This window comes from Orcinus orca, chromosome 5, assembly GCF_937001465.1.
Source record: "Orcinus orca chromosome 5, mOrcOrc1.1, whole genome shotgun sequence".
Lineage (NCBI taxonomy): Eukaryota > Metazoa > Chordata > Mammalia > Artiodactyla > Delphinidae > Orcinus > Orcinus orca.
The window spans coordinates 147,773,059-147,790,881 of NC_064563.1; the positions used below are offsets into that span (position 1 = coordinate 147,773,059).

At 52.0% G+C, this 17,823-nt stretch overlaps 1 protein-coding gene across 9 annotated transcripts in view; it reads left to right on the forward strand.

The window, feature by feature from the left end:
* The first annotated feature begins 14,622 nt into the window (after positions 1-14,622).
* Positions 14,623-17,823, forward strand: part of SLX9 (SLX9 ribosome biogenesis factor) — a 28,430-nt gene continuing 25,229 nt past the window's right edge. For 2 of the 9 annotated variants that reach the window (XM_033418470.2, XM_033418471.2), the window contains exon 1: positions 14,625-14,896. In XM_033418470.2, coding sequence (XP_033274361.1) covers positions 14,759-14,896 — 138 coding nt within the window. In that variant the 5' untranslated portion in view covers positions 14,625-14,758. Of the gene's footprint in view, positions 14,897-17,823 lie in introns of all 9 variants that reach the window. The other 7 variants (XM_049710382.1, XM_033418467.2, XM_033418466.2 and 4 more) reach the window with 7 other exon arrangements.

The window sequence follows — 17,823 nt, forward strand, 5'->3', positions numbered from 1 at the left end:
CACACGGACCAAAGGGCAGAATAAGAAGCTGGAGAGCAGGATGAGGGCGTCGGCTCGGCTCGGGAGGACGACGGGACAGGGAAGAGGTGAGTCCGTCCGCCCGGCCCCGCCTGCAGCAATTCCAGGAGAGAACAGTAAACAGAGGGGGAGAGACCCGGACAACAGAAGAGGAGTCCGAGAGAGGACCGGACCCAGATGAAGAGGCTGCCGCGCGGCTTGGGAGGAAGAACAAAGGTCCCGAAACTGGTTAAATTGTGATGCTATCACAGAACGTTAGTGATAGAAAGAAAACAGGACAGATTCAGAGAGAGACAGAGACAGACAGAGAGAGAGAGAGAACGAGGGAAGGGGAGGGTTAGGGTGGGGAGGAAGGGAAGCAGAAGAGGAGACACTGGTTACATCCACAAAGGAGCAGAAAGCAGAGCCTTCAGACGAAGCAGGGCTCAGACACATAACGACCCTAAAGTCTGTTTGGAAGAGGCACTCCCGAAATAAAGACAGACGGATGAAGGAATCCCAGAGGAATCCATGGGTCCCTGAGGGAAAGGCGACCAAAGAAATAAGGAAAGATTGTTAAGCCTAAGTAATTGTGGATTTTAAAACAGAGGTAAAAATATTAACAATTGGAAACAAAAATCCTAGAGGAGCAAAAGAGATGAGCAGGTGCTGCAGCTTCTGATACTCATCAATGGACACTTTGCTAGGAAATATTTAATTTTATATGTGACAACGATTAAAACTCTCCTAAAGAATAGAACTAGGAAGTATACATCTGAAAAAGAAGAAAATATGACAAATCCTTCTTTTAAGGCAAGGGAAACGAACAAACAAGAAAGATTGTGAACTAAGAACACACAATAAGGTATCAGGGATGATTTCAGAAGTTCCGGAGAATCCAGAGTTCCAGGGTCACAGCACCTGTGAAGGGGTCACCTTCCTCAAATATAGTCTCGATGAGTTTTAAAAATAGAGCAAACTCTAATGATATGTTCTCTGTCAAGGGAACTTCCTCTTTATGGAACTATTCCAGAAAATACAACAAAAAAGGAAGAGATTGAGAATGTCCCCAAATCACGCCCCCTGGTGACTGTCGCTGGCTGTGACACCACAAGGACACACTCCACTCAGACACAAGTTGCTTGCTGTCCTAGGCCTTGGAGAAAACAGCATTAGAAAGTAAGTTAATCATAAAGTAAATAACATAAAAATCACAACTTTTACTCTTGAACCCGAATCACGTCAACACTTCACCTCCCAGTACGTAGGAGCAATGGGGACAGAGGGCTGGGTTAATGGTCTGGCAGGGATGCAGTGAGCAAAATCCAGGCTGGAGAGAAGCCCCCAAGAGGAAGAGCAGGTTGCAAGAGAGGAGAGGAGGTGTGGGAACCCGAGATAAGAGATGGGAGAGAATAGCAACCAGGCACAGTGCACAGACCACAGGACATTAACAAACTACTGGTAAACTTTTGGGCATGTTAAAGGTTTTGCGATTACGTTACAGAATCGTCACCTTTTAGAGACTCATGTTAAGATATTTGCACAGGACACGACAGGATGTTTCAGATTTGCTTCCAAATAATCAGGGGTGGGGTGGGTAGTTTTATGAGGAAGAAAGAAGAAAAAATTCTTGGCAAAGTAAAGCAAAATATTAAGATTTGATGAAGTTGGATGGTGGGTACAAGGGTGTAGGGTTGCTGATCTCCACCCTTTTCTGTAGTCTTGAGATAATCTATTTTCTTTTTTGAAAAGGAACTAATGGGTTGGGAGACTGGGATTGACATATATACACTAACATGTATAAAATGGGTAACTAATAAGAACCTGCTGTATAAAAAAAGAAAATTCAAAAAAAAAAAAAGAAGGAACTAACGGGGAGTGACTGCAAATGAGCATGAGGACCTTTTGGGGGTAACAGAAATGCTCTAAAAATAGATTGTGGTGATGATTGCACAAATCTGTAAATTCAGCTAAAAATCATTATCATTAAATTGTATACTTAGTATGAGTGGATATTGGCATTCAAATTCTATCTTAATGAAGCTGTGAAAAATGAATTGAAATTAAGAATAAGAAAAAAAGGCACCAACATCTTCCAGTCCCAGCTAAGACACAGTAAGCACACTGCACTCCACCTTTACACTGACCAGAGCTGGAAATATCACACAGAATAAAATAAAGCAACTTTCTAGACAGACTGGGGTGAGACATCAGAACCCGAGGAAAGGCTGATATGGTAGCAAATGTCTTGTCCCCCTACATCCCGTGCGTTAGATTCAAGGTAGCCTGCACCCCAGGACAGCACAGTGAGCACAGCCAAGAGAACCCCTCCTTTCTGGTCAGTGGGCTGGGAGGAGCAATGCCCTGAAAGACAGAGAGAGTTGAGAGAAATACCCTATTTCATTTTCTTTTTCCTGGTCTTGCCCCAGAGACAAATTTCTGTCCCAAAGCCGCACTCCCAAGATGGTGGTAGCAGCAGCTATAGCGGCAGAAGCTATTGTAATCGTCACTTTGACCCAGAGGTGGATCTAGGCACAGGAAGCATGTGACAGTGCAGGAGGCCAAAATTCCTGCTTTATGGCCAGAGGACCCAGAAAGGAAGACTCGGGAAGCCAGAGAGCATCAGAGAAATTAATAAGAAGGAGGTTAAGAAAGAGACCCTATAGAGCCTTTTTAAAAAAATTTTATTTATTTATTTTGGTTGCGCCAGGTCTTAGTTGTGGCAGGCCCGCTCCTTAGTTGCGGCTCTCAGGCTCGCTAGTTGTGGCATGCAAAACATTAGTTGGGGCATGCATATGGTATCTAGTTCCCTGACCAGGGATCGAACATGCATCCCCTGCATTGGAAGGTGGGTTCTTAACCACTGCACCACCAGGAAAGTCCCCTATAAAGCTTTATATGAAGTTCCAGACTCACCCCTGAGCTGGACATATGTGGAAATGACCCAAATACCATGTCAAAGGCTTTGAAAATTGAATCGTGGTGTAGACCACTGCCAAGGTTGAAAACTGGACCAGGGGGATGCAAGTGCAAGATGGATCCAAGTAGCACAGCAGAGACTTTGAAAACTAAACTCACATCGGAACCACAGCCCACAGGAGGCAGGTCTGAACTTGTGGTCTGACCCAACCAGGCTGATGGCCAGAAAAAAAAAAAAGAGAGAGAGAGAGAGAGAAATGTTGGAGAACATTGGAGAAGATTTTGATAGGATACAGAGTCTCATTAAATAATATCTAAAGTGTCCAAGACACAATTGAAAAGTTACTCAAACAGCAACAACAACAAAGAAAATCTCAAGCATTTGTAAGAGAAAAAAACAACGAATAGACGCCAACTCTGAGATGGTCCAAATGTTGACATTATCACATAAAGCATCTAAATCAATTACTTAAAATGTGCTCCATTAAGGAAGGAAAACACCCTTGAAACAAATGCAAAGGTAAAAATTTTCAGCAGAGACATAAAAGCTATAGAAAAAAACCAAATAGGTATTAAAATTAAAAATATGATTACAGAAATAAAAAATTCACTGAGTGGGCTTAATAGGAGAGTGGTGAAGACAGAAGAAAGAGTGAGTGAACTTGAGGACCAATAGAAATTATCCAATATTAAAGACAAAGAGAAAGAAAAGATTGACAAAAAATGAACAGAGCCTGGGGACCCGTGGAATAACATCAAGAGATCTAACATTTGTTGCCGTTGGAGCCCCAGGATGAGAGGCATAACGGGTTGACCCAGAAAAAGTATTTGAAACAATAATGGCTGAAAACTTCCCAAATTTGATGAAAGATATAAGTTTACAGATTAAAGAATCTCAGTGAATCTCAAATAGGATAAACTTGAAGAGAATCAAGCCTATACACACCACACTTAGACTGCTGGAAACCAAAGATAAAGAAACATGTCCTGAAAGCCTCCAGGGAAAATGGCACGTCACATATAGAGGAAGAACCATTTGAAAACATCACATTTCCCATCAGAATCACGGAAGTCAGAAGACAGTGGAACAACCTGTATAAAGTGTTCAAAGGAAAGAACTGCCAGCCTTTAATTCTGTTCCCACAAAATTATTTCCACCAACAAAGGGGAAATAAAAACATTCTCGGGACTTCCCTTACAGTCCAGTGGTTAAGGCTGAGCTTCCACTGCAGGAGGCGAGGGTTCAACCCCTGGTTGGGGAACTAAGATCCCGCAGGCCATGAAGTGTGGTCAAAAAAAAAAAAAAAAAAAAAAGAGACACTCGCAGATGAAGGGACAGTAAGAAAATTAGTCCCCAGCAGACAACTTTAAAAGAAATCTTAACATTTCAGGAGGGAAATGATACCAGAGGAAAACTGGGAAACTTAGAAATGAAGAAAAAACAGCAGAAAAGGAAACTAGCGGGTAACTACGCTATTTTCCCTCTTAAGGTCTTTGCAATATGTTGATGGTAAAAATGACAACATTGTCTGGTGGGGTTTTCAATGAATGTAGATGTAAACTACGTGGCAGCTCCAACATAAAAGGAGAACAGTGAAGGGCCACACACAGCTTTAAAGTTCCACTTCATTTCACGTGAAATGGTAAAATGTTCATTTTAAGTAGACAGCGAGGTGTTTAGTATATATATTGCAATTCCTCCAGCAACCATTGAAAAACCTATATAAAAAGATATAGTTTAGGGCTTCCCTGGTGGCACAGTGGTTGAGAGTCCGCCTGCCGATGCAGGGGACGCGGGTTCGTGCCCCGGTCCGGGAGGATCCCACATGCCGCGGAGCAGCTGGGCCCGTGAGCCATGGCCGCTGAGCCTGAGCGTCTGGAGCCTGTGCTCCACAACGGGAGAGGCCACAACAGTGAGAGGCCCGCGTACCGCAAAAAAAAAAAATATATATATATAGTTTAAAAATCAACCGATAAATTAAAATGTAATACTAAAAACACTGATACAATCCAAACGAAAGCAGAAAATGGAAATAGAAAAGTGAAAACCAAAGGGAGCAAACAAAACAAAAATTTGAACAATAGACCTAAATCCAACAATTTCAATAATTACATTGTGTAAATGATCTAAATACACCAACGGTAAGACAGATACTAGCAGGTGGAATTTCTAAAAATATGACCCAACTATATGCTACCTATAAGAAACACACTTTAAATATGATAATATAGGTAGGTAAAAAGAAGACGGATGGGAAAGATATACCATACAAGCACTAATAAAAAGAAAAATAGAATGACTGTGTTAATATCAAGCAAAGTAGACTTCACAACAATGCAAAGTACCAGGTGTATGGTGGGGCTTGACTTAATGATGAAAGGGTCTATTCAACAAGATGATACAACAATTGTAAATGTGCATACATCTAACAACAGAACATCAAAACACATGAAGCAAAATCTGAAAGAACTAATAGGAGAAATAGACAATGACAGCTGGAGCCTTCAACACTCCTTTCCCAGTAAATCAATTTTTAAAAAATTAGACACAAGATCAGCAAGTGCACAGAAGACCTAAAACGCAGCCCTGACCAACTGGACCCGAAAGACGTTCCACCCGGCAGCAGCAGGAGGTGCCCACAACACGGTCACCAAGGAAGACTGAGTCCTGGGCCATAACATAAACCAGGACACATTTAAGAGAATTGAAATCATGCACGATACGTTCCGTAGCCATAATGGAATTATTAAATGGAATTAAACCAGGAAATAAGCAACAGAAAGCCAGAAGAAATCTCCTAAGAAACAACGTACTTCTAAATGATCCATGGATCAAACAGAGCCTCAAGGGAAATTAGAAAAGATTTTGGACGGAATGAAATGAAACACAACATACCGTATTTGTAGGATGCAGCTAAAGCAAGGTGTAGAGGGAAATTTATAGCATTAAATGCAAACATTAGAGACCCAACAACATGAGTGATTCTCAGGCATTGTGCTGAGAAGACCAGCAAGACAGAGACTCCAGCCTATGGGGAGATTAGCATCAGAACCGCCGTGAGAATCCTTCTCCCAGCCATCTGGGGACAAGATCTACAAGGCGAATTAAAGAGTGGGGCGAAATGGGGGTGGCGTCCTGCATTTAGGTGCACAGTGTGCACCCCATTCGGCTCAGCGGCACCCACCAGGAACAATACCCACCAGTGCGGGTATCGTTCTGTGTCCATCGTTCTGAAGTGTCTGTGTCTCTATGGGGCAGTATTTGTATGAAATGTCATTAAATCTCATCTAGTACCAGGGAAATGGCCTCGGCCAACCCTGGCGCATCCGTTCCTGGGAATTCACGAAGCAGTTGAAACGCCGGCGGCAAGAAGGCAGACAGGGAGTTCTGGGAATGAAAACGTGAAACAGAGGACATCACAGGCCTTTGTGGGGAGTGACGGAGAGGGACAGGGCTTTGCATCTCGAAGAAAACTGAAGCCAGGGATGAGTGACCTTTTGGAGCAGCATTCGGGGAATAATCTTCTCCCCTAAGTCAGTCGAGAAATTCCACTTCCAGTCACTTTCACCTCCACCTTCCAGAAAATTGACTTTATTTCACCAGGCGTTCATTGAGGACTCCAGGGCCTGGGCGGGACACTGAGCTGGACGCCCAGAGGGTGCACGGCCATGCCCTCCGGAACATCATGGCCTGGCTCAGGAGGCAAGCATGTCATGGTGATATAAAGCAGGATGAGGAGGGATACCCAAGTGTGCCAGGCCTGGGGGCTGGGGTGGGCAGGAGGCAGCCAGGTGAGTGTAGAAAAGAGGAAGAGATGCCATCCCCTTGCCATCGTGGACACTGACCTGGGCACCCCCAGCCCCCTTCCCGCCCAGCCATGTCCCCACAACACACAGCCCCGAGAGCACAAGAAGGGGGCTCCTTTGCAACAGTGTGAAGATTAAGAAATATTTAATGATGGAGAACATGCGAAGGGGTTCCAAGCTCACCATACAGAGGTTCCCGGGTGGGTGCAGTTTTGTTGCCGACACTGGGGGGAGGCTGCAGTCACACATGAGGCCCACGCTGCTGTGTCTGTGGGACAGATGAGGCACGAGAGCCGGAGAAAGACCAACCCAGCACCCAGCACCCAAAAGGCAGAACGCAGTCCCTTGAGAACTCGCCCCACGTGACGTGCGGGCGTTCACGGGAGCAGCAAGGCTGCCAGCAGCTCCTTCCCAGCCCCCAGCTCCTGGCTGGCACGCCTCCACCATCTCACCTCCCTCTGCCAACCGCCCTCCCACCTGACCTGCAAATTCCCCCTCCAACCCAGCCCTTGTCTTCTCCAGACCCTTCCCCCATCTTAAAAAGAGAAATTCTCTTTTTAATTTCTTCCTGCCAGTAGCTTCCTCCTGCAATGTTGATTCAGCTGTTGCTCTTTTGTGGGGAGGCGGGGGTGGGAGGTGGGGGGGTGGTGGGAATGGGGGGTGGGGTGGGGGTGAGAGTGTGTGGTGGGGGTGGGGAGGCAGGGATGGGAGATGGGGTGGGGGTGGGGCGGGGAGACGGGGGAAGGGGGAGGTGCTGGCAGAGGCAGCTGCAGAGGGGGTGGCAAGCACACTCCAGGGGGGCTGGGGGACCAGAGCAGGAAGTAGTGCTCGCCAGTGGCAAGGGCTCAAGCAGCTCTTGCTCATCGGGCCCCCACAAACCCACACCAACAGGCAGAAAGCCACCCAGCCAGGGCAGTGGAGGGCCTTGCTCTAATCCAGGCCACGTACGTGCAGGAGGGTAGCCAAGTGAGCACGGAAAGGAGAGAAGAGATTTGAGAGGCTGGGGGCTGTTTCTAGCTACCTACTGTCCCGAACACTGGCCACAGCACACCCAGCCCCACTTCTCACTGTCAAGCAGAGGGCCTTTACTCCTTAGCCCTCCTCCTGGCGGCTTTCTCTGTTTGTGGGAGGAAGCTGCAGAGGTGGCATTCCTATTTCCCTGACATACCTGGAAGGAAGGTGTCTGAGCACACCAGGGAGGCCGGGGTGGGGGCTGGGGCCTGGGCAGGGGTTGCCCGACTCTCATCAAAGCATAGAGATGGACTGATACGCTTGACAGTGTGGACGGTCACATGAGCAGAGCCCCTGTCAGAGGGAGGAAGACTGGGCTCTAAGTTTAAAGGAGACGGAGCCAGCAAAAATGTTAAGCGATGACCAACTCTGGAGGAAAACCAGAAAGTTGTACCAAGAAGAAAAGGTAATTACAGTGTGTCCACTTGGCTCAGCAGAACACGTTTATACAGTGAGAATAAGGAAAGCACTGAGCCCAGGTTAAAAATAAAACTGTGATAACAGCTCTACGGAGAGGTGACGGCCGGGGCGGGGGTGTGAGGAGCTAACACCTCCCTCTACTGGAACAGGAAGATCTAACGCCTTCCCAGACCCCTCCCTTCACCACAAAGGCCAGGCTGATCTGTGGGGCACCCGTGGTGGGGTGTGGGGGGGGTTGGGAGAACGGGGGTGGGGGGTGGACATCTAATCCTAGCCCAGTCCCCAGGGTCATTCCTCTCCTTCCTGGTACGTGTCATATTGCCATTTCCTGTTCAATTTGTGTTTTGCACCAATGCCACTTGAGGATGCACATCACAGGAAGTCTGGGCTGCCTTTGTCAAAGCAAGTTGGCACCTTCCAACCCCGGATTGAGTGGCCCAGTCCCCAGAGGCTCTGTCTAAGCTCCTCATGCCCCAGGGGCCTGGCTGGGGGGAGTGGAGTCTGAGGCTAGAGACAGCACTTGCACTTGGGGTCCAACAGCTGGGCCCACTAGTAATGGTGGCAACTCAGGACCCTTGGCCTTGTTTTTCCTCTGGGCCTTAGTTTCCCACAATCTGCTCTCGTGCCCAGTTGGGAGGATAAATGAGGACACGTGAAAGGATCCTGCAATGGGCCTGGCACACAGCAGGTGCCCAATGTGTGCAAAGATGGAAATCATACAAAGAAAAATGCGATGTGGTCCCAGCGCTCATGGAGCTTTTGATAAAATTACAGACTTTTTTTTTTTAGGGGAGGGTCTATATCTGGATTTACAGAGAAATTCTTCCCTTTAAGTTTTCTGCTTCTACCTTCTAACTGTTCAACCTGGGGGAACAATCTATCTTTTCTGCATTGGTCTCTTTCCATGTAATAGGAATTGGATTCTCTCCCCATTCCCTCCCAGCAATGCGGTGCCAATTCGAGCCTGGCTTCCGCAAGTTGAGAGGATGAAGTAAGAAGGATGCAGAGGAAAGCATGGCATCTGAGCCCTTCCTGGGGGGTGGGGGGTGGGAGCACGGGCCCCGCCCACCCCAGGAGATGGTGGGTTTTAGGCAGGGTGAGATTTCAGAGGAATGTCTGAGAAACTCCTTCTCACCCGCCCCCCTGACAGGATCCCTGGGAAGGTCCACAAAAGCCCACGTGCTTTTGTGATCCTCCCGCACCGGGGACCGCAAGCTTTAGCGAAACCTAATTACCTGCCTCATCCCTGAGTTCGCCTGTGTTGTCCTACCCGCACGCTTGGCCCTGAAGCCCTCCTTGCCCACCCACACATTTCCCACCCTGAAGGGTCCCACCTAAACGCTGTTGGCCCCTGGACCCCTCATCCCTGCTGTGTCCCTAGCTGGTAAGGAGCTGCCCCTTCCTCTGGCCCCAGGGTGGCGTTTTACACGCAAGGTGGCACACCAGTCGTGTAGAGGTGAAGGGCAAAGGCCTGGGTGTGTGGCCTCAGACTTGCAGCCAGTCCCCTCGTCCACCGATGAGAATGACGACCACGGCGCTCTGTCACCAGGTGTGGGGTTATGAGCCACACGGACACAGAACAGCGCCTGGCACAGAGGAAGTGCGATGGCTCTGCTGGGGATGGGGAGAGGCAAGCTTTCCTGAGAAGAGCAGATAGCACCTGTCTTCAGCTTGGCTGCTGTGTGACCTGTGCTGTGACAGCCACAGCCCATCCTGCCTTCGATAAGCAATTGCATTTAAACACAGATGGAGGGCCAGCCTGTGGATTGGGGCTCTCCGGGAGAGAGGACAGTGGCCATGGGGGCGGGAGGAGGGAGTGCAGATCCACTGGTCCACGTCCAGCCCGCTGGATCGGAGCTCGGGGTGGCCCCGGTGTCTGTTTAACACACTCCGGTGGCAGGTCATCAGTGGGGGGACAAGCCCAGATGGGACCCTGCGTCCCACGCCACACTGGCCTGCACGGGAAGGCACTAGGCACTGGGGAGGAAGGAGAGGAGGACGCCAGAGGCTGGAACAGAGCCCAAGACCACCCAGCGCTGAAGCAGACCCCAAAGGTCACTTCTGTCTTGGAAACTTTCTCTCTTGGCCTTTCCTGTCATTTCAAGACTCCTCCTCCGCTGAAGCACCTCACTGGCTCCCCAGTCCCCACTGAACCCCCGAAGGCGGGCGTTGCAGTGCCTGACCCACCTGGGCCCCCGGCACTCTTGCAGGCATCCCGGCTGGGGCCAGGGGCCCCCCTCTGCACACCTGCTCTCCTCCCCCTTCTTCCTCCCTCCTGTCTGGTTCTGGGTCCCAGCCCAGAGGCAGCCTCTCGGCCCGGAGGGGCCTCTCCAGAAAGGTCTCGCCCTCCTTCACCGGGGAAGCCCCTGTGGTTGGGGGGACGGTCTTCTGTCTTCCTTCTCCCCTTAGGTCGTGTTGTTTTTCTCCAAGAACTAGCAGCTCGTCTCCGGTGCGGGCCCCATGGGTCAGCCTTGCTGCTGGTACACAAAGGAGGAGGGCAGGTGGGAGTGGCTGAGCTCGGGCGAGCTGGGGTACAGGCCGAGCGCAAGCCGGGCAGGGGGCTGCAAGGCCTTAGGCCGGTTCCTGGAAGGCGCCTCCTTCTACCTGTAGAGTGAGGGTGGGGGTCTGCCTCTCAGGATGCTGAGAGGAAGTACAGGAAGCTCTCAGCAGAACCTGGGAACACGGAGGTGGGGCAGGGGTCAGGGCCAAGTGCCAGGCCAGCCCAGCAAGGCTGCCGAAGCGGGGGCAGGGCAGGCGGTCAGGAGCGGAGAGCAGGGCACCCAGAGGCTGGCTAAGCTTGGGGTGAAGCCGAGGTGGAGCTGGGGAGGAACACTGCCCTAATCTGGGCGTGGCACCGTCCAGCAGGGAGCGACCCACTGAAGGTCACATGGGTAGGAGGTGGGGCCGAGCTGTCAGAGCTGAGCTGCAAGCTGGCTGACCCTGGACTGTGTGCTGCGTGGGTGTCAGGGAGACCTAATCCTTTCCGCATTTTAGCAACGATCAAACTTCCTAGTTACAAAGGCTGCACCACCCAGGGAGGGAAAAGAGAGAGGCTCGAGGGGTGTGGACACTGTGCACTGTGGGGACATCTCTGGGCAACGGGATTAAAGGGATTTTAACTTCAGAACTAGATTTCTATATTTTCCAAATTGTCTATGATAGCCACGTATTAATTTTGTAATCAGAAAAGGGTGTTACTGTAAATCAAGTTAATGAGACCACAAACCAAAAACCTACGGACCCACCCCCATCCGCTGGCTCTCTCTCTAGATGGGGGAGGGCTAAAAGAAGGAAAAGGAACAGAGCTGGAAGGAGGGCGCCAGGCTGCGGGGCTCCCCGGAGTGCCACGGGCCAGGGCCACCGCATCTCTTAGCCCGCGGAGTCAAGTGGAAATCGCGACCCGGGTAACCTCCTGCCCGGCCTCATCCTCTCGCCCCTCCCTCACCACTTCCTCCCGATCACCCCGCCCCCTTCCCCGCGACCACACTGAGGACGCATTATTTTACCCCAAGAGTTTCCCAGTGCGGCAACTGCACAACCCCAAATAGTTTGCCAGACCTTCCTGTCGCATTGCTGGGCGCAGACGGGCGGTACCCGCTAACCCCGTGGTCGCCGCGCGCAGAGGCGCACAGGTTGGGCCCGGGCCGCGCTGTCCCAGAGCCAAGCGGGAGGCACGCGTGCCCGATTCCCAGAAATTCCTCCTGTTTGGGGGATGCTCATACGACAAACGGCCCCGCAGAGACCCAAACCGATCATTTTTAACCCCAACGCCGGCCTCATTCTCCCAATCCGTAGCCGGTGGACGGAGCCCACTCGACCGCGAGGCTGGGGCAGGCCCCAGCCGCACGCCCTGGAGTCTGGCGCCTCCTTCCCGGAGCCGCTTCCTTAGGGGTCCTCGGGGCGCGCCCGCAGAAGCGCAGAGGGTGGGGAGCCGCCTCCGCCCCCATCGCCCCGGGGCAGCAGGGCGGGGCAGGAAGGTCCTCACATCGAGGACTTTTCTTTGCCCCCGCCCGGCTCACACGCCCCTAGGCCCGCGCGCCGAACCTCCGCCTGCCGCGGGGCACCCTGCCTGGTGCTGACGCTGACACCCCGACGGCCCGCCCCTGAGCCGCCAGACTGCCGGGTTTGCTTCCCTACCGACTTGCTGCCACTGGAATCTGAGCACCGGCTGCCCGCAGGGGCTTCCTGGTGCTTTACCTGACAGTCCTCAAAGAACCCCTGCGGCAACCCAGTGTAGAGATGGGGAAACTGAGGCTCCTACCTTGCCCAAGTCACCTCCAAGCCTGGCCAGCTCGCTGGGGGCGCGTGAACCGGGCCTCCTCTCCGGGGAGAGGCCCCGGGGGCTCGCGAGACCTAGACTCAGGCCCGGCAGGGGCTGAGGGGAGAGGAGTGTGGCCAGGGAGGGGGCTGATAGGACGCCTTCCTGGGGCTGAGGAGGGCTAAGGAAGGCTTATCCGGGGCCGGGGTCACCGGGCTGGGCGCTGTACGCGGGAGGCTGCTGCAGCCCCAGGACCACCCCAGGAAGGAAGTCCTGACAGTGGGCACATGGAGATGCGTGGGGTCAGGGCATTGGCCCAGGGTTAGTCAGGGCTGGGATGCAGTGGGCCCTGGGGCTCCACGTCCCAGCCTGGTCACTGGCCAGGGCGGCGCCCACGCCGCAAGGAGCCGCGGGCGCTGGGAGGAGCAGCGGGTCAGAACCGGGGGTCTGCAGCCCCGCTGTTCGCAGGTGCTGTGCGCTCTAACGCGCAGCCTGGTGGGGTTTGGGAAACCCGAGAGCAGAGAGCGGGGGCGTCATCCGGAAGTCCTTGCGGAGGGCCCCGAAGGGCCGGGTGGACTGGGATGGGCGGCCGGGTGTTTGCCCCGAGGCTCTCCCGGAAGCCATCCTTCCACGACTTCCTGGGACCACCGGACCCGCGAGGAGGTCCGCGCCCTGCGGAGGCTGAAGGCGCTCGGGGTCCGGGGAAGGGCCCGCGCTGGCATCCCCAGCACGCCCGCGCCTGCGCCCGCGGCGCCCAGCTCCTCCAGAGAAACCCACGCGGGCCGCGGGCGCCCTCCCGCGACAGAAGAATTAACTCGCGCCTCCAGCACGGGGGGCGTGGCCTGTCCAGAGACCACCAAGGCCCCGAGGTCCCGCAGGGAGGCGGAGGACGGCACATGGGACAGAGGAGACACGGCTGAGCGCTGAGGGAGGGGTCCTCCCCTGGAGGCCAAAGCCAGGGGTAGCCTTTCCAGGGCGATCATGGCCGTGGCCCCTCTGGGGAGGTAAGGGCCTCCAGTGAGGAGGCCAGGGCAGGAGCCCAGGTGGGGCTGGAATTTGGAGGGAGTGATAAAGGGGCTCTTGGGTTGGATGTGACAGGGAGAGGGGACGCTAGCCAAGGTGACGCCTCGGTTTGGGGCTTGGGCGGCTGTGTGAGTGCCCGTGCCATTTCTTCTGAGGGGGAATATACTGCCCGGGTAGTGGGGGCAGGTTGGGATGGGAACCAAGAATTCCACTGTAAGATTCCCTCAATTTCAGGTGGAGACCCAGAGAGAGATCGGGGCTGCAGATGAAAGTGTCAGGGTAGCAGGGTGTGGCCTGGTCACGCAGAGGGATGAAGGGAAAGAGAGGGGACGGGCCCTAGGATTTAAAAAACTCATAACAGATCCATTTTGCAGCAGTTGGACGTTCTTTTCCTTCTATTGAGAAAGCATGGGCTGTACAGAAAATGCAAAAAGCAAACCCTGAAATGGAGGCCGCCCAGCAGGCCTTTGGCTGCATGCACCCTGGCAGCACGTGTACCCGGCAGTCATTACCTCTGTGTTCTCCTTAGGTCTGGCGGAACCAGAGAATGACTCGTGACACCCCTTAAGGAAGTTGTAGGTGCCACCAGATGAGGGGGGACACGAGTGGGTGGTGGGCTTGGCCTTCTCCATGCTCCAGAAAGTCTCCCCAGAAGTTCCACTAGTCTGGGTCACAGCCAGGAAACAGGTTCTAGCCAAAGGAAGCTGGTCTGGCAGGCGCCGGTCAGACACCCAACCTGGCCCTGGGCAGCCAGTGGTGATAGCAGGGCCACTGACAGAGTCGGGGTGCCGAGTCTGAGAGCTGGCTTCTGGGGTTTCTTCCAGGGACATTTCTCTCTGGCCCCAGCCCAGATCCGTTCTGTGAAGTCGCCCCTATAAATCCTGGCCTGATGCCTCTGAAGTGTTTTAGTAAGTATGGGGTTTCCTTTAGGGGTTCCCCAGTCCTCCGATTCTCTTCCTCCCCGCAGGGCGTTTTTGACAGGCACAAGCAAACACACTCGTGTATTTCAACAAACTCGATCCCCTCCAGCGCTGTAACCATCATTCTCCAGATGAGAGGGAGGCTGCGTGATTCCAGCAATTAGCCACACCTGCCCCGGGAGGCGGGGCGGAGCCAAAGGCGGGACGAGGAGCGCGACCCCGCCCCTCTGCGGCCCTGCCGTACTCCTCTCTGGCGCTTCGCGGCCGGCGCGGGCAGGATGGCGGACTCCAGCCACAGCGGTTCTTGTTTCCACCGGGCCGCCAGAGCTAAGGACCGGCTTCCGGCAGCCTGTGCCGCGTGTGCTCTGCGGCTTCCGGCCGGTTGTGGGTCTCCGCCGCGGGCATGGGGAAAGTGAGGGGCCTGCGGTCCCGGGTGCACGAGGCTGCCGTGAGGCCCACGGGGGAGGCCGCGCCCGGGCCCACGCCCCCCGCCCGGGAGGCGGCCTCTCTGCAGGCCTCGGCTGGCGGAGTCGGGGGGAAGGTAAGCTGGGGACACGGCGGGCCGTGGGAGTGGGGAAGGGCTGCGGGTGGGGGAAGGGGGCCGCGGGCCGGGGTCGGGGCTCCACACTTTGCGGCCTCGGGAGTCCCGGGCCGGCTCCAGCCCCGCGTGCTTTGTGGGCGCCCCTCTGTCGCCCCCGAAGGGTCCCCGCGACCCCAGGACCGCCCTGGGACTCGGCGGAGTTTACCGCGCGGCCAGCGGGCCTTCCTGGTCCGCGAAGTGTCGTGGCCGTGGGCCCCGAGGCTCGGCTGCTCAAGTGCGCGACGGCCTGGGAGGCGTTGACTTGCTCCGCGTTTGGAGTTCTGCGAGGGAGGACCAGAAACCTCCCATCCCCACGTGTAGAAATGCTGCGCGAAAATGGCAAAAATTCCTGTGCATCGTAGCTGTGCTCCGAGGAAAGGAAAGGGAATTCCCAGGATTAACGAAAACAACGAAGAGCAAACTGAAGAGACCCTGTACCCTGTAGCAGTCTCCCCCGTCCCCCCATCTTACCTAGCCCTAAGCAACCACTGATCTTTCTGCCTCTGTTCGGTGCATTTCCTGTGGATGGAGTCGTGGCCTTTGCGTGTAGGCTGTGGCCTTTGCGTTTGACTTCTTGGACTTAGCATAGCGTTTTCAGCGCTCTTGGAGGTTGTATGATGTATCAGTGCTATTCCTTTTTGTGGTGGAACGGTGTTCCACTGTTCGGTTAGACCATGTTTTGTTTATCCAGGTGCTGACCCTGGAGCTTCCTGGAAGCATTTACTGGTGTTTGTAACCAAGGGGCTAGCACCCGGACAGTGGACAAAATCTTGCTGGTTTGTGGGGACTGTGGCTTTGGATCAGTAATGCTCAAGAGAGCAGCCATGTTTGTTAAGCACGTGCTGTGTGCCAGGCACTTTACTTCTTCATAACAGCCCCAAGCCTCATTTTGCTGAAATGAGGAAAAAGCTGAGAGTTTAAATAAATTACCAAGGACATTCAGCTGCTCGTGGAGGAGCTGATGTCTGAACCCAGGATCTGGCATCAGTGCCCTGGTTTTCATAAACACTTTATTGGGGTAGAATTCATGTCATAAAACTCACCCATTTAAAGTGTACAATTTAATGGGATTTTTTTTTTTAGTATATTCACAGATTTGCGCAGCCATCACTACAGATTTCAGAATATTTTCATCACCCTAAAAGGAAACCCCATACTTATTATCAGTCATTCTGGCAACTGTGAATCTGCTTTCTGTATATATATGCCTCTTCTGGATGTTTCATACAAATGGAGTTATACGATACGTGGCCTTTTGTGTCAGGGTTCTTTCACTGGGCATGCTTTTGCAGTTCATCCTTGTAGTACTATTTTTGTAGCATCCATTTCTTTGTTGGCTTTATTCTTTTCATGGCTGAAAAATACTCCATTGTATGGGTATACCAGACTATGTCACATTTTATTTATCCACTCGTAAGTTGGATAGTTAGGTTGTTTCAAATTTTTGGCTGTCATGATAATACTGCTGTGTACACATTTTTCTGTGGATGCATGGAGTGGAATTGCTAGGATGTATGGAACTCTATGTTGAACTTTTTGAGGAATTGCCAGATTACTTTCCACAATGGCTGCACCATCTTAGAGTCCCACCAGCAATAAATGAGGGTTCCAATTTCTCCACATCCTCACCAACACTTGTTATCATCTGTCTTTTTTTTTTTTTTTTTTTGCGGTACGCGGGCCTCTCACTGCTGTGGCCTCTCCCATTGCGGAGCACAGGCTCCGGACGCGCAGGCTCAGCGGCCATGGCTCACAGGCCCAGCCGCTCTGCGGCATGTGGGATCTTCCCGGACCGGGGCACGAACCCGTGTCCTCTGCATCGGCAGGCGGACTCTCAACCACTGCGCCACCAGGGAAGCCCCGTCATCTGTCTTTTTGATTATAGCCATCCTGCTGGATGTGAGGTGATATTTCATTGTTTTGATTTGCATTTCCCAAAGGGCTAATGAATAATGTTGAGGATTTTTTTCATGGGCTTGTTGACTGTATATCTTTGGAGAAATGTCTATTCAAGTCCTTTGCCCATTTAAAAATTATGTTGATTGTCTTTTTGTTGAATTGTCAGAGTTCTTTATATATTCTAGATAGTAAACCCTTATCAGATATATATGGTTTGCAAATGTGTTTTCACTTCTATGGGTTGCCTTTTTACTTTCTTGATATTGTCCTTGGAAGCACAAAGTTTTTAATTTTGATGAGGTCCAGTTTATCTTGTTTTCTCTTGTTGCTTGTGCTTTTGGTGTTGTGAAAAGTCAAGGTTTAGTTGAAAAGCTCAGGGGAGTCTGAGCAGAGTTTGGTCATGGAGAGACTTTTCGTCAGTGGATGTCCTTTGCTGGTTGACATAGGGCTCACGATGTACATCAGTATTTACATCTTAATTCAAGTGAAAGATGGAATCTTCACTACTGTTTAACTCCATTCCCTCTTATCCCCTTGTTGTGCTGTTATTGTTATGTATGCAAGCTGGTATCATTTGCTTTCAACCTAAAAAACTTTATTAGTATTTCTTATAAGGCAGGTCTACTAGCAAGAGACTCTCTCAACTTTAGTTCATCTGGGACTGTCTTTATTTTACCTTCATCTTTGAAGGATAGTTTTGCTGGATATAAAATTCTTGGTTGACTATAGTCTTTCACCACTTTTATGTTATCCCACTGCCTTCTGGCCTCCATTGCTTCTCATGAGAAGTCAGCTGTTAATCTTATTGGGGTTCCCTTGTATGTGATGAGTCATTTTTTGCTGCTTTCAAGATTTTCTCTTTGCCTTTAAACGTTTTGACTATGATGTGTCTTGGTGTAGATCTCTGTGCTTGTTCTGTTTGGAGTTTGTTTATCCTACTTGAAGTTCCTTGAGTTTGGATGTATAGGTTAGGGTTTTCCATCAGCTTT